At 36.2% G+C, this 17,449-nt stretch overlaps 1 protein-coding gene across 3 annotated transcripts in view; it reads right to left on the bottom strand.

Moving 5' to 3' along the window:
* Positions 1–7,794: 7,794 nt before the first annotated feature.
* The window catches only part of ZFC3H1 (zinc finger C3H1-type containing), a 50,463-nt gene continuing 40,808 nt past the window's right edge, over positions 7,795–17,449 (bottom strand). Inside the window, exons 27-35 of one of the 3 annotated variants that reach the window (XM_040233883.1) lie at positions 17,302–17,396; positions 13,635–13,745; positions 13,269–13,373; positions 12,987–13,152; positions 11,768–11,868; positions 9,723–9,824; positions 9,144–9,183; positions 8,817–8,879; positions 7,795–8,687 (exon numbers count right to left, since the gene is read on the bottom strand). In XM_040233883.1, coding sequence (XP_040089817.1) covers positions 8,550–8,687; positions 8,817–8,879; positions 9,144–9,183; positions 9,723–9,824; positions 11,768–11,868; positions 12,987–13,152; positions 13,269–13,373; positions 13,635–13,745; positions 17,302–17,396 — 921 coding nt within the window. In that variant the 3' untranslated portion in view covers positions 7,795–8,549. The remainder of the gene's footprint in view (positions 8,688–8,816; positions 8,880–9,143; positions 9,184–9,722; positions 9,825–11,767; positions 11,869–12,986; positions 13,153–13,268; positions 13,374–13,634; positions 13,746–17,301; positions 17,397–17,449) is intronic. The other 2 variants (XM_040233884.1, XM_040233885.1) reach the window with 2 other exon arrangements.

Raw genomic sequence — 17,449 nt, 5'->3', positions numbered from 1 at the left:
AAACGATGATATAGTAAAATCTATTGTAAGTAATGATAAGGTCTTTCCCCCTGGCGTAAGCAGCAGGGTCCTTAGAAAACCATCAGAAAAAGAGAGGATCTGGTATAAAGGTTCTCCAAAAAATCCTACTGGAAAAGTTCAACTACTACCAACAAGTAAACCTGTAGACTTATAATTGGTAAATGTTGTACTTGTCATTAATGTATGTAAAATTATCAGTTGGTGATATGACTTGCAAGGTAATTGATGTGTTTGTAGCTCAGGATGATTGTTATGTGATGAATTTAATTTCATTGTACAAGGAACTTGAATTGTTTTTCTTAATTATGGCAATATTTAAGCTGTCTTTATTGTGATCTCTTAAAGCAGAGGTTACACATTACTTTTTTAAAGAAATTGTTGACTGGGTTTATAAGAAGTTAATTTTTGACAATTGGATGGATTTTATTTTTTAACGTGTGATAGAATGGAATGAGTTGTGCTGATTTCTTGTTACTCTTAGGTCAGATGAGGTTTCTCCAAGAAATCTCAACACATAGAGGGAGAGATAAGCCCTGCAGATCTTATTTCTCAAATTCCATTAATGTTCAGTGTCTTTAAAAATCCCTAGAAATTTGCTTCAATAGCATTTTAATTCTTTGTTCCTTTTGGATGTAATTAGGTTTATATTGCCTGTAGATGTGACAGTGTATTCCCTTGAACTAAGAATAATGGCCAATGCAGAATGACGATGACTCAAGTGTGCTTGTATAGTACGAGGCTGCAGAAATAACAGATGACTTTTAAGCCATATTTTTAAAGTTCATTTGCACAAATACATTTGTATCTGTTTTGTCCAATATAGAATTTAAAATTTTTTAAGAAGGAGTAATTAAGGTTGGAAGATTTTAATCAAAGTGGTTGCTTGTATGCAGATGCTTGGTTTTAGACTTTGAAGCAGTGGATACGCCTCTGTACATTTACCTTGGATTCTTACAGGAACCTGTGATGATTTTGTCCTGTGTGTAAATGTTATTTATTTAGCATAGACATTAAAGATAACTCTCTGGAAAATAAAAGAATAAAAAATAAAAAAATAAAATGGGGATTTTAACAATATCTCATAGGGCTGATGTAAGAATTTAATAAACCTCAAGTACTGAGAATAGTGTCTGATACAGGCTAGACCTGGGAAATGTGCTGTTTTCCTATTTCCAACAAAAGATTTATAGAGTAAGATTATAAAACTGGAAGGGCTTTAGTGGTTCACCATTAAAGAGTTTTAGAGATCAGAACTAGGTTAAAGCCACAAACCTTATCGTAGTCTGTTTACTCTATTTGTGTTGTGGCAGAGATGTTTAGCTGCCCCCAAATATGTATTCTGTCCTTCATCCTTGAATTTTTGCTGTCCACATAGCCACCTAAATAAAGACTACATACCCCAGCCTCCCTCACAGTGGCTTAATGTCTGAAGAATGGAACAAAAGCAGATATGGTTATGTTTAGCTTCTAGGAAGTACTCTTGAGAGAGGCGGTTTGTGGGGGTAAGGAGAGAGTGGGATGAATAAAGCAGCATCGACATAAACACACTACCATGTGTAGAGCAGACAGCTTGTGAGAAGCTGTTATATAACACTGGGAGCCCAGCCTGGTGCTCTGTGATGACCTAGAAGGGTCGGGGCAGGGGAAGCTCCGGAGGGAGGCAGGAAATGTATCATTATATCTGAATTACATTGTATGGCAGAAACTAACAACATTGTAAAGCAACTTTCCTCCAATTAACAAATTTTTTTAAAAACAGAGGAAATTTGTCTTTCTCCTTGTTCTTTCCTGTTAATTGGAATGTGAACAGAAGACCTGGGACTGGAAAAGCCATCTTGAATCAACAGGACCACCAAACTGTGTGCGATTCAGAAAAAGGCCCCTTCTCCCTACAGAACTAGGTGTCCAGGGGGTCCTTGTGCGTGAATTAGAAAAAGGCCCTTCTTCTTCCAGACTCAACCAGTGCCCTAGGATGCTTGATAAGCTAGCTGATCACTGGCTTAATTTCAGCCCGTTTAAGTCTTTCCACAAGGTACATGACATGACCAGCAGAACCACATGTGGCAACTCTCCTGGGAATGGAGATCACAGAGGACAGAGTAATAAGACATGAATGCCACATCGGTCAGCCCCAATCCACCTACAAGGGTCTTTACTTAAGAAACTTCTATCTTGTTTAAGCCACTGCTATTTTCTTTCTTTTCCTTTTTAAAGTTTATAAATTTTTAACTTTTTAAAAGTTATGTAATTTTTAAAGTTGATATACAATGTTGTGTTAGTTTCAGGTGTATAGCAATGATTCAATTAAACATGTACACATACACATTCTTTTTCAGATTCTTTTAAGTTCCTAAAAAATATTAAGTATAGTTCTCTAAGTTATACAGTAGGTCCTTGTTAGTTATCTAAGCCGATGGTATTTTCATCTGCCAGTTCTACCACAGGCATCTCGTTTACAACACACTGCAAGTCCTGGGTTTTACTCTTGGTGATTTGTACTCAGACTCTCCTTCCTCTGCCCCTCACCAGATCACACTTTTACTCACTACTGCATTAATCAATCACCAAAAGTAAATGTTACCAATTACCTCCTGTCTGTGCTCTGTGATTTTTCTCTTTCCACCACTGAGACCTGAGCTCCCACCAGATTTGGCCTTATTACAGTAAAAAGTAAAATCATAGTTAAAAAGAAAACAAGGCAGTTCTCTTAAAAGCATGTTCCTGGAGGGTTGTCTTGAGGCTGTGGGTCATCCCAACTTTATGCAAGTTCTCTTGCCTGATTAGGTCATTTTACTACTCCTGCTTGGAAGCATAAATTGGTCAATATTGCCACACCCTTCATAAGCAATTCCAATAAAAGTGTGGAAAGTGTTTGGATTACTGACTACTCTTTGCACTTAAAAACTACCAATGATTGCTTGGTCTAGACACATCAAGTGAATAACAAGTACCAAGTTAAGGAGTGGTCTTTATCCTCCATTAAATCAAAGAACAAACCCACCCAATGTCCTGAGAATCCTCAGAATTATAATCTTCATGTTTACCCCTCTGACTTATTTCTCATGGATACTTATCTGTTATTTTAGGCCATGATGAGCCACTGAATTTAGATGGCAGTGATCTCTTGTGCTTTTCAATTAAAGTCAACAATTAACTCATTGTTATGCACTCCAACTGATGGTAATAAAATTATGTCCAAAAGCAGCAAACTCTTATAGCAGCCCTTTGCCCTCAAAATTTTGGAAAGTATTTTTAAGATAATTTCTACTATATGATCTCTCAACACCCCTGAGGTTAAGTACATGCATTTCCATATGCTGTATATGGAGGAAAAGACAAGGAGCAGTAAAATGGCCTGTCATGACTGCATAGCTACTTAGTGGTGGAGCTAAATCTAACATCCAGATCTTTTAGATATGTGCTTTTTTCATTACATTGGTTCACACTTCTCTATTTCCTAAAACTATCTTTCTGTAGCTCCATTTCAATCAGCATGAAGTGCCAGATACATCCACAGGCAGTCTAATTTGGACTGTAAGTTGTGCCAAGCTGAGTGTTTGTTTTGGCCTTCGCTGTAGATGTCCTGATTATCTCCATTAATGCAGACAGCTCACCAACTCTTCTATCACCCTTCGTAATTGGCTCAGCTCCCTTAGGCTGTTGGCTATCATTCCATTTCATAAGGCTTACGTCACTAGGTAAGAACATTTGCAAGATTTAATTTGCTTGGTAGACCAAACAATATTGTAAACCCACCTTTGATTCTGGCTGAAATGATAATCAATCTTGAAGCTTTCAAATTACCCAGTAAAGGGCAAATGGAGTATATTCTCTTTTAGAACAGCTGTGCAAATAGCCTTCCTGTTTGGAGTTAGGCTTTTACTTTATTGAAGATGGCCTTTAAGAGTCATATTTGTTTCTATCTTTGGGTGGGCTCCGAAATTTACTAAAGAGTCTTACATAGAAGTAAAATACTCATTATTCTACATGGTACTTGTGACACGACTGACTCAAGTTAACATTCTATCGTCTCCTACACACAGCTGTGTCTTTAAACTAGAGGAAAGCACTGAGACCCACCGACACTCATGTAGTCACATCACTTAAGACCAGTCGAATTGGCCTCAAATATTTCAGATCTTCTGCTTTCTTGTTGAAACCAAGAAGCACCTATTCCTTTTAAGATCAAGCGAAATTTTTTGCTCCTCAACTATATTAATTTTCTCCTGGCATTACTGAGTTCCTATTAACTGAATTATTTCTGTTATTGGGTTAAAATATGTCATTTGGAAAAATCAGTTTGAAGCATCAAAGGCTGGGCCATCTCCGGGTAGTTTTTCTATACAAATGATTCATAACAGAGTCACAAAATATATCTTATAGCCTTGAGTAGGAATGAAACAGGGCTCTACAAGTTGTAATACTAATAAATGTTCAATGTAGCATTTTTTTTTTTCACTTATTACCCAAAGTTAGGGGAAAAAACGAAAGGGAAAAAAAAAAATAGCAGAAGCAGCTGCAATGCCAATCCAACCTTCTATGTCAAGGCTGTTTAAATTGAGCTTGATATGGCTGAGTCCCACTCGGTCTTGCTCATCGGGATTTAGAAGCACAGCATGTCTCAAGGGGTCTCTCTTCTAGATCGACATGGTTGTTACTGAGTTTCACGTCTTACCTGCATCGTGTCTAACAAACTGTCAACTGTGCATGAATCAGCACAAAGCCAGAGAGGTCTTTTAGGAAGTTTTAAAAACAGCTTTCTAAACACTGCAAACTGTCTTCTAATACTCAGGTATATAGGAGTACATACTTTTTGAAAATAGTGTTACTAGGCCTCAACTTGTCCTCCTCCTGTTTTGTGACTTAGCCAATAATCCACTTCCATCTGGGAACACTTTCCCAATCTCCTTCCCCAAATTTGGAGGCTTTTTGGAAATGCTTTCTTGGCATATACTCTTCTGCTAAGACTCAAGGACCTCTTTATTTCTCCTTGTATTGCAAGTGTCTAGCACAGTGCTCAAATTGATTCTGGAATGAAAAAATGCCTGACTCTTCACTGTGGGTCCTCTGAAAACATGCTGTTGGGTCCCTCTTGTGAAGATCACTAAAGGAAAGTGGAGACAAATTCAATAGCCATTGTACCATCTACGAAAGACAGACACCACTTTCTATTATCTATCTCAAATATGTCAGAGAAAAAAATGAAAAACTCTTTTCACAATTATTGCACGTACCTCAAGCAAGCAATACTCAGGAAGTATCCCCTCACTGTGTTACTGAGGAAGGCTACGTGAGTGCTGGTAGAAGATGGGGATGAAACACAGGATGGGGCCACATATGCTCAGGTGGCTGTTCACTGGCCCCTGAACAGCGAGCACACATCTGAAGGACACCTCAGAAAGCGAATGGGTTTTGTTTGGTGGTATATGGAATATAGTCCTAAAATTTTTTTAAAAATTCCGAAGTCCTCCCTTTTCAGCTCAGCAATACCACCCGCATTAAGAAGTACCACAGCTTGGAAAGACAGAGACCCAATTGTTAAACTGTGAAGGACAAAAGAAGAATACAAAAAATGTCCCTTAGAAGCCTACCTTCTCTTGAAAAGCTCTTGTTCCAAAATGCTCTGTATAATTACTGTTAATTTGTACTAAGGGGCAATGATATATGGGCAGGCAATAACTGCAAGGTCATGTAACTTGTAGTCCCCATTCTTCCCTTGCACTAATGTTAACAGAGATATGAAAGCCAGTGACTTAAGGCAGTTATAACTCATCTGTGAGTGCACAACAGCCTCAAGCGAGGGTACCGGCCCCTGCTTTGTGTTATAGCCATGTGCTCCTGCTTTTTCAACCACCTTGAAAAATAAATATTTGAATCACAACCTTCAATAAAGCCCCTCTACATTTGTTGTCAGTCTTAATCACCTTCTGCTGTCTGCTTAGTGCCTTTAGCTCTTAGATGTTGCACCTGGAGATTCTTGCCTGCTTTATGATGCAGGTTTATATGCCCTTTAATTGAAAGCAAACCGCCTTAGATAATCCAGTGACAACAATGTTACAAGGTCCACTTTCCGTTAAAAGGTAAATAGAAATATTAGGCTGTTCTCTAAAATGAAGAAAAACACATAAAAATACACTGCAATCTTCCACACCACTTCCTTTATCAGAGATAAAACCCCATAGCCTAAAAAAATCCCTCTTGTTTTTTCCCCCATGACAGGTGTGGGAGAGTATAAGGAACTGCAGTTCTCAATGACTAATCTCTTCACCCTGTATAATATTCTTTGCCCAAGAAAAGACTTCAGTCATACAGTATGTTAAATATTATATTCATGTTACTACAATAACTCTAGCAACTTTAACCCTAAGTTTTAATATTCTAATTATTACTTGTTGAAAACACTTCATCAAACAACATATGAATAGGGAAGGATGACAGGAACATACACCACACCTGTAAGCAATGTTTACTATTGGGGGGGAGGTTAAAGTGAGTTTATAAAACGGTAGAGAAAAAACATGGTATTATCTTTAAGGCAGTATAATTTCTATAAAATAGCTTCATGATTTTAAGTAGCCATATGACAAGTGATTAAAAATTAAACAGCTGCTTAACATATGCTAAGACCTCATGCTAAGTCACAGCCTGCATAATGTGCACATGTGAACTGGGACCTCTGGAGTTGGTACAGTAGACAGTCTGCACGGCTGGATGTTACAGTTGCATGCACCAATGCAAAGTAGTCTTTTTGAAGGAAAAAAAAAAAGAGGCAAAAGTCATTGCCGATGGAATTGTTAATGCAACAAATGACAGGTTTTGAACCAAAGTTCAAAATTTAGCACTGTCTCTAAAAACACTGAGATATTCAATTAATACCAAAAATATTATACTGTGGGGGGAAAAAATCAGTATTTTTCCAAGCACCAAACTGCTTTTCAAATAATCAGGCAGGAAAAACTTTCAAGGTTAAACAGTTAAGTGCATACATTGGAGGAACACCCCTCAGAGATACTATCTTCCACTCAAGTTTCTTTGGTTTTAGACAAAAACCATATAGCCTCTTTTTGGTTTAATGAAACATACTGGCCAAATGGGTTCTGTTCCTGACCTCACCAAACAGAACTTACTAGTGAAATCTGCACTGTCTGGTTGGCACATTAGTAGAGCCTCAAACATGGCTTTATTTTAACTAAGCATTATAAAAATGTACAGATGTATAAATTTCCCTAGTATTTCATGGGGCTGCTGCTCTGCCTTCAATAATTGGATTGCACTTGTACCTGTAAGACCACATTTGTGGCAGTGTGTGTGTGTGTCATTAACAATTTTTCATCAAGTGCAAACAATCCACTATAGACTGGTAACAAAACAAAAAGTCTCCTTTGCATGGAGTCATATTGATATTCAACATAAGATAGCAGTCATTAAGTAAGTCATTCACACTATAGTTGGAAAAACTTTCTAAATACTACGGGCTTAACAAGGAACGTAACAGTAGTGCAAGCCTATATGTTCATTGTCCTCAAAACAGAAAAGGACTCACCCTTCTCATGAATTTGAAAAGACACTGGAATGTTTTTATGGGAAAGCACGTTCAGGATAAGAAGGTGCTGATATAGTCACAGTGAATATCCGTATCTCCTACTTCAACCCTTTCCCACCAGAATGTGAAAAGTGAATAAAGACAGCAACATTTTTCAAAAATTTAACTTATATTAAAAATATTTTATAAACAATTTTAATACTACAAAGTAGTATTGCCATACAAAGCAGTTCAAATATTAACTGTTCTTTAAACTGTTAAACTTTATTATAAATTAAAATTTCTTTACAAAAAAATTGCACATAATATTTGACCACTCTTAGGTTCTGATGCACTGGCATTTGCAATAGTTTCTTTAATCTTCAAGTTAAACAGTCTCGGCAAGGAGTCCAGAACGTAGAAAGGGCAATAAACCACCCTGTTAGAGCATTCAAGTGCAACTAGCGGACTTGTGGCCATGGCAGTTACACTTTCCTTAAGATGGACTGCTTAAGTTTTAGATCCTGAAATGAAGAATCTCAAAAAGTTTAAAGAGGAAAAACTAAAAGGGACTGCCGGCTTTTTACTGTAAACACAGCCCTGGAAATTAAATCCCAAACAAGAATCTCTCAGGCATCAGAGAGTGTCAAGTGAATCAGGAACAGCACAACATAAAGGAAGGGGGGAAAGTAAAAAATAAAAACAAAAACAAAGCAAAATGAAAATAAATGTCAGTCACTTTGAGGAACTATACTTACGTACATGATGTTATGAGAATCTGGCAGGGCCCAGAAGCAGGCCAAACAGGAAGTTCATTTATCCAACCGAAGAGGGTCATGTTCATTGCTTCCGGTTTTGAGGATAGGATATTGTAGGGGACTTGATATGATCAGTAATGCTTGTCTGCCTTACACAGACCTTAGCCAGGGATCAGCCTAATCTTGAAGGATCATTCAAATAATTTTGGCAATTATTAAAAGGACTTAGAACTGACTGCACCCAGTGTTCAGTGATTCTTGCTTTCTGTTTTGTAACTGTTTAAATTTAAGAGCTCATTTAGGCTGACTCCAATCTCTTGGCACTTGGAAACTAGTTTTCTCAGGTTATCAGTTTTACCTCCTTCTGATGCTTCAAACAAGAGTTGCTGTAAAAGACAGGGAAGCATAGAAGTAAGACTTAGCTAGACTTTAAGCATTACCACATCAATGGATATGGCACATGCAGAAAATTTATAGGAAAACTTCAAGATGAAATAAAAGATAAAAAGCATTACATCTTTCCACAGTGATGCACAAAGAGGTAACTTCTGTAAGGCTCTCTGATATAAACGGTGGACCTATAAGATAGATATATATACAATTGCATCAGGAGATGTGGTGAAAAACCCCTTCATAAACCTAACCATCTGAATGGTACTTCACAATATAATAACATTCAAGACAAAATGGTTATATTGGGTTTTGGAGTTTCCAAACATGTAGAGTTCTTAGGATGTTAACCTCTATACTTTAATCCTTTTAAATTGAGAAGTCAACAAAAAGGGCAGAATAACTACTTTAAAAAAAAAAAAAAGGCAACCCATCTGATAATCATGGCTTACCTCTCTTTGTCCCTTTAGAACAATCTCAGCAGCAATGGCTCTAAGAAAAAAAAAAGGAATATAGAAAAGGAAAAAAAAATTATATATCTTTGAACAAAATGAAATACTACCACTCACAGAATACTGACTGTGGGAATCTGAGAACAAAACTTCCTGAAAGTAACAGGCTAAACTTCCAAGGAGGGTAACCTATAGTGAAAAGAAAAATTCAACAATTTTTATCAACTTTACAATAATAAAGCAGACCAGTGTTCTGAACATAAATTAAGGTTCATGAAAAATACTCATAATTGCTAGTAAAAAAAAAATAATTAGCACTAACACCTACAAAAGAAAGAAGACATCCAATTGTAACAGGGGAAAAACCCTGCATTTTAAAAGAGACACTCTTAAAATGTGTATAACAGATCTGTTTGATAACAGTATTGTTATCCACATGTTCGCCTTCAAGGAAAATTAATCTAAATTAGAGATCTCTCCACGTGGAGAAATAGATGTCATTTCAGATTTACCTGTCTGGAGCAAACCTTATAAATAAAAGCAATTGCTATAAGAACATGTACAAGATTGTTGCATTACATTTTCCAGGTGGCCAGGCATGTTGGGATATTATATGTAAACATCTTGGCTTGAAGTTTCAGAATCTGAACATTGCTTTCTTCCCATTCATGTTGAAGTAGCCTGTAAAGTACATTCAGGGAAATGAACAAAAGCATTGCAAGTATGAGGAACTCAAATGTGCTCTAATGTTTGATTAGTTATAATTTTTGATCCATTAAATTCCATCAAGGCTATTCAGCAAGTATTTGTAGGAAGCCTCTTATTAAAATTACCCTGGGAAAGAAACATGCAAACTAGCAAAAGGTCCAGTCAAGGTCCATACCATCTTCAACAAACTAATAGTATTCCTGCTGCTAAGTCTCCATACCATCTTCAACAAACTAATAGTATTCCTGCTGCTAAGTCGCTTCAGTCGTGTCCAACTCTGTGCAACCCCATAGACAGCAGCCCACCAGGCTCCGCCGTCCCTGGGATTCTCCAGGCAACAACACTGGAGTGGGCTGCCATTTCCTTCTCCAATTCAGGGAAGTGAAAAGTGAAAGTAAAGTCGCTCAGTCATGTCCGACTCTTCGCGAACCCATGGACTATATATAGCCCACCAGGCTCCTCCATCCATGGGATTTTTCCAGGCAAGAGTACTGGAGTGGGTTGGCATTGCCTTCTCCAATAGTATTCCTACAGGATACCAAAGCACCTCTCCAAATTAACACTCTACATGCCCCTCCTTTAAGCCCCAAGTCTTCTAAAATAAGGAACTGATATATTAATACGATTTCTTAGTATTTTTTCTTTCTTTACTAAACAGAGTATACTTAATTTCCTTGAGCTAAAATGTAATAAGTACATTGACTAATTATTAAGTTCTCTATTCTGAAAAAAATAGGACAGGAATCACTATAAGGAAATAAGAATGATCAAAAGTGGAGCTTTACCAACAAAACCAACAATTAAACTACCTATATTCCAAATACCCACCCATTACAGAAACTAGTTAAATACCACTACATTTTCTATTTCACATGTTTTACCAAAAGTGATTATTTATAATACAAATTTCTGTAATTAACTTTGGTAGATTAGCATGCTTACTGAGAATTTTTATTATAAAACACTGTAGTGTTATTTTGTAATTTTTGTCATAGTCTTAGGCTTTTGAATTTTTTTCAGTCTCTTACACCATTTTTCCACATACATGCTAAGTGGAATGTAAACATAAAGGAATATTTGATAACTACTTTAGGCACCTTGTGTGAGTGCGTGTTCAGTCGCTAAGTCATGCCCAACTCTTTGTGATCCCATGGAATGCAGCCTGCCAAGCTCCTCTGTCCATGGGATTTTCCAGGCAAGAATACTGGAGTGAGTTGCCATTTCCTCCTCCAGGGGAACTTCCCAACCCAGGGATAGAACCCGCTTCTCCTGTGTCTCCTGCATCGGCAGATGGATTCTTTACCACTGAGCCACCTGAGAAGTCCTTAGGCACCTTATAATCCGTAAAACAAGCTTAGAAGCATAAGACACAACTGATGCAGTGGAAATGATGGCACAAGTAGAAGCCAGAGCAATAGTACGCAGAGTACCTTTCTGAATCAAAAAGCACAATTCTTCACAGTTAAAATGGAGTTTTTTCTATCAGAGCAGAAAAACTACAAACAAATGCTCTAAAAAAAAAAAATCTAACAATGTATGAAATCCCTGGATGAGTGTTTCTCCAACGTCATTAGAGAGCTATAAACTCAGGAAACTGCATTTTAAATGAGTATCCCAGGAGATTGTGATGCATGCTAATATTTGAGAATGACTGACCTAAATGAAGTCATAGTAACTAAAATATATATGGATGGCTGCTTTTCTCTTTCACTCTTGCCCCTTATAATCTGCAGTTTTCTGAAGTGACTAGATTTTTACGATCACTTTTACGTGAATAACTATGTATTGCTTAACAGCTCTGAAGTTAAAGTGGAATGAGGAAATAGTGAAAGTACAGACTATTCTTAGTAAGTTTTCAAGAATCATTTTATATGAAGAGCCAATACAATTAAACTGAGAATTTTATTTTTCCTTACCTCAGTGCAAGTCCAGAATTAGTTGGCATAATTGAGCAAAACCGTTCCAAGGTTTTGGAATGCTGGGTCTTTGGAACACAGCTCAAATAAAAGAAAATAACCTGTAAAGGTTGAGGGGGGAAAGGAACGCAACAAAATGTGAAATCCAATTACCTATGTGTTTTAATGAGAAAACTAAAATGGCCTTTAAGACATGAATGTATAAATTATAGTAATGTATGATGCTGTGAGTTATAGTTCCTATCATTAACTATATTAGTGACTTTCCAAGTATGAATTAGGACACATGACCCAGTGATGACAGCCATGGACTGAAAACACTGACAAGCAGCCAGGAGTCTGGGCTTTTATTCCTGAGTCTACCTTCACTTGCTGTATAGCTGGGCAAGTCATAGGGCTAGTAATACCTGCCACATCTTGCTCATGGAATGCCCGTGTATAAATGACTTAATGTCCATAAAGTGGTTTGAGATCCTGGGATAAAGAATGGCATAGAAGTACAAAGCATAGTAATTGGTTATCCTGATAAGCAACAAAACCAACCCACCAAAAAAATAAATAAAACACAGAGATGTTTTAGTCTACACTGAGCTTTAGGCAGAAACTTTTAGCTTACACTGCACTGAATAATAGGGGTCTTTGAAAATAAAACAATTTTAAAAGAACACTTGCTTCACTGCCTATAAGATGATGACCTTATAAATGTATCAATATTCAGATTCTACTTTAAAAATTCCAAACGTCATCTGATTTCAGCTTTCTTATGTCCCATGTATGCCTATATTTTCCTGAAAAAATACTGATACAAAGAGCAGCTACAACACGTAAGGACATTATTATTCATTTTAAAGTTACAGAATTTTTCATTCAGTAAAATTACCAGTTACTCAAGAAAAATATTACTGATATTATTACAGTTACTTCTTTTGATCTCTCTTTTTTAATATGTATTAAACCTTAATATCGCTTCACTTGTGCTTCAATGTTAAATTTGCTTAAGTAGAACGTAATTAATATGCACATTTATCTTAACTGAACTTTAAAGGGCTCTGTTTTGAGACTCTGAAGAGATAAATAGAAAACAAGGTCAAGAATAATAGTAAATGCTAGCAAAGTGGTCCTAAGAAAAGCTCTCCTGATATTAAACAGGAGTTTTGCTATCATTTAAGTTTCCTTCTTTTATACAAATATCTAAAGAAAAAAAGTTTTAAGCTCTTACCCTATTATGAAATTCATAGTTGGACCAGTAATCAGCACTGCTAAAAGGAATGGGGTATCGGGCAGGGACTGTAACCAAACATCTATTCACTAAATCAGTAAAAAATTTGAATTCTTGGACTTTGTTTCTGGATCCAGCAGCTCTATTATTGGCAAAGACAAGATAACTGCCAAAAGAAAAATATTATAATTTAGAATAATTAAGCCAGTAATTCTCTAAGAAGAAACCCAACCAATTTCCCTTATTTCAAATCCCATTCTTATTAAGAGGAACTAAACTTACTCCATCCAAATCTTCTGCACTATATCAGATCTCATGGCCACCCCTAATGCTGCCTCATATGCCTCCACTGTCTCTTTAATACTTGATTGAAGAGGATGACAAAGGCTGTTTAAAAAATGAAGGAAAACATTGTATGTCTACAGCTCAATTCAATTAGATAAAGGAATGACAAAGTATAAACACTACAGATGTTATTACAATGGAATCCTTCTTTTGATCTTCTTTAATAATGAATAAACCTTAGCATCCCTTCAATTCTGCTTCAATGATTTTAACAACAGGTTAATTTTAATTTAGTGTAATTCAGTAGTAAATAACAACTGCAAGCCTCGTATGCAACATTTCTCTCCACAGTAGATGTCTCACCAGTATATCAGCCACAAATAAGGAACTTGATGGTTAAACATTTCATCATCAAAATTTCCTTTACATAAACAGGCTGGAATGTCAAGTGGTCCTGGGATATTCAGGAGATACCTGAGGGGAAAAAATCATACTCTTTAAAATTATGCCTATGTATATATGGATTATTAATACTTTTTTTAAAGTCCTCAGTTTCAACTAAAATTTCCTTGAAATATTTTTATAAGGTAATGAGACTTTATTTTGGGGTGTATACCATATCATTTTGGTCACATCTCTAGCATCATATATTTATTATCTTCTACCTACTTAAATGGGATTCCCTTGTAGCTCAGTCGGTAAAGAATCTCCCTGCAATGCAGGAGACCCAAATTCAATTCCTGGGTCGGGAAGAACCTCTCTGGAGAAGGAAATGGCAACCCGGTCCAGTATTCTTGCCTGGGAAATCCCATGGACAGAGTCTGGTGGGCTATAGTCCATGGGGTCATAAGAGTTGAACACAACTCAGTGACTACACCACCACCACCACCTACTTAAATAACTCTTCTAAAACAAATTTTTAAAAATCTTTAGCCCAAATTAAACAAACCACCATAATCATCTAATGAAATCTAATTAAAAGCAGAGAACAAATGAGACTACCCACAAAATCTGTACATTCTTGTAAAGAAAAATTCTTCGAGTTACAAAACTTGCTATCTGAAAACTGTTTCTCCCTCAAATAACAAACATACAGACAAATACCACTATACTTAATTTTAGACATATCAAAGTGTATACTATAACATATTGGCCCATTAAGACACTCGTCAAAAAGAGGTCTATGATCAAGTAAGACTGAGAAACACTGAAAAATAAAGTCTGCTCTTAAAAAGCCACAATACTAAAGGATACTAAAAACTATCTTTTTGACTTTGCTAATTCAGATTTCCCCCAATATATTTGAATCTGTGTGTATAACACTACCAGCATCTTCAGGAACAATGTTTTTAAAGGAAATACACTGATTTCCAAAGGACAACCAACTGGATTTAAAAAATTATTTCAAGGGACTACGTTTTAATGTATTAGAGAGGCTGTATGGGGTCTGGGGTGGGGAAGATTGAGTGGAGAGGCATAAGACAGGGAAGAAATGATAAATCTAGAAGTTATCATCCCAGCTTGGCCATAACTAGCTGTATCACCATGCGCTAATCACTTAACTTCTAAGAGTATCAACTTTCCTCAAAACTGAGGTAAGTAAGAGAAAATGAAACTTCAACTCTCATCTATGTAAGATTATCCTTACTAACTTCAGTGAGGTGAATGAAACCCCCAAGTTAATTTTTATGGTTATCTACTAATCTTCAAATTGATTTGAAACACATGAAAATTACTGCTTCTAGCTCTGTTTTTATGCTAAATTTGACATGCAAAATTTTATAGCATAAAATTTATACTAAATGTTACACAGAAAGAGAAATGAGACTCCAATTCTAATATTACAGTTCTAAGTAGTTTACAATTTCTACTCTGAAATAAAAATATTTTGAACCTATTAAGAGCACTGACAACTATTAATAAGCTTTGGCTCTTTTATAATAATTAAAAATATTTGTATCAGGGACTACCCTGGTGGTTCAGTGGTTAAGACTCTGAGCTTCCAATGCAGAGGGCATGGGTTCAATCCCTGGTCTGGGGATAAGTTCCCGCATACCGAGTGGTGTGGCCAAAAAAATTTGTTTTATCAATACTAGTAAGTATCGCTGGAGAAGGCAATGGCACCCCACTCCAGTACTCTTGCCTGGAAAATCCCATGGATGGGGTCGCACAGAGTCAGACACAACTGATGTGACTTAGCAGCAGCAGTAAGTATGGCAATGCTGAACACTCTCTAACTTACTGCCATTCTCTTAATATTTGATTCAAAAACGATTTCCTCAGTTAACGGAAATGCACTGTGTAAAGAAGGACTTCAAATTGTCTATATAAACTAAGCACAGGATATTTTTTCCTCATAATTCTTGGTGAACTGTGAATTATGCGTTTACAGTAACAAATTAATTAAGCAAAATGACTTAGTAAACAATGAGAAGATTATCTGGAGGTAGCCCACTTTCAAATTTTTATTGACCCAGAATAAATTTTTACTTTATTAGGCTGACATCAAGATCTCAACATTTTTGACCATGGCACAAACTGGCAGCATTTTCTTCAAAGCTAAAATAATTACCTTCGTGCCAAAAGGAAAATCAGAATTGTCTAGTTTTAAAAAGTCTTGTTCAGCCTTGAATTTAACCTGTGCTCTGAGATGTTAAAGCAATCTAACTCCAATAGGGAGAAAGTCAGCATGCGGAAGCCGAACAATCTCTTAATTTCTCATCTTTAATTTGCCTTTCAAATTATTATTTTGTAATTAACTGTAAGATGTTAATTTAGGTATAGAAAAGCAGAAAGACCTTTAAGAAGAGCACTAAAATCATGATGTCAATAAACTGGCAACCATCAGAGGACAGAAGAAAAGACTCAGCTCTGGTAAAGAATAGTGACCCCAAACTTTTTTTGTCAAATTTCAAAATCTACAGCAGATAAACCACTGACTTAACAAAATGTGGGTTATTTTTGAAAATATGTTTTAATATAACATTATGATACTGAGGGGTAGGATGCAGGGAGGGGTGCCTAAGAAAAGAAAACCGCATGCAGGCATCAGACTTGCACATATAAATCCAAGACTTTGCCTCTGCTCAGTAGTTTCTATAAGAATCCCTTCTAGGAGACATTCAGCTTAGACCTTCCTTTCTAGCTCTTCCTAATGTAAAATAACAAAGCTGTATCACGATATTTTCCTTTCAATGCTATTTCACTTACGCTCAGCAAACGAATCCATTGTCATAAATAAACTTTGATTGGAACACAGCGATGCCCATTCATTTATATACTGTCTACAGCTGCTTTCCTGTTATGAAAGCAAGGCTGACTAGTAGTGACAGGCCATATGGCTTGCAAGTCTGAAATATTTAGTATCTGGACCTTAAGAAAAAAAGTCTGCTGATCCCTACTGAGAGCTAAGGAGGAAGAATAAAAGAGAAGTTTTTAAAAGCCTCCAAAAAACCCACTCCTTATGATGTGCTGTGGCCTCTTATTGTTGTTAGAACAAGAACTCACAGGGAAGCAAATAAAGGCGGTAAACACAGAATTCTTGATAAGCTACTGAGAGAGTGATGGTTGAAAAGAAAATTCGCTAAAGGTTCTAACTCAACAACCTTTCAGAAGTTGAAGCAGTCCTCTTCAGAATTTTTTTTTTCAAAAAGGCATATTATTTAGATTCACTTTAAGCCACCAATCCAATAATTTGAAATTTATTTTTCCATAAATCACTGAGATTATCTCAGGATAGTTTGTTGATATAGTATTAAGTGCTAAAGTTAACAATGACAATAATTAAAAGCAGAATGGATCACCATAGTGTTAATACAAAACTTCCTTTATAAGTGTTCTGAAAACAGAATATAAAGCATTTTACATTTTGTGTCCATTTTTACTAAATTTTATTGCTCTTATAACACATCTATAAGAGGGTATTTCAAGTATCTTTTAAAAAAAAAATCTAACCTAAAATATAATCAATCCACCAAAAACTGGTAGTCTTTCCACTAAGCTACACCATTTCTGTCTTCTATAAACTTACCGAAACAGATCCAAGTTACTATACTTCTCAAACCCAGGTTTAAAGAAGGATGCAATAAACTTCCGCAAAAATGGAAGAAGATTATCTCCTCGATTCTATTTTTAAAAGAGGGAGGAGAGATATACATTAGGCTTACAATGTCTAATTA

This window comes from Oryx dammah, unplaced genomic scaffold (genome assembly GCF_014754425.2).
Source record: "Oryx dammah isolate SB20612 unplaced genomic scaffold, SCBI_Odam_1.1 HiC_scaffold_29, whole genome shotgun sequence".
NCBI classification, from domain to species: Eukaryota; Metazoa; Chordata; class Mammalia; order Artiodactyla; family Bovidae; genus Oryx; species Oryx dammah.
The sequence above is the reverse complement of the archived record's forward strand: the minus strand, read 5'-3'. Positions and strand labels throughout refer to the sequence as shown.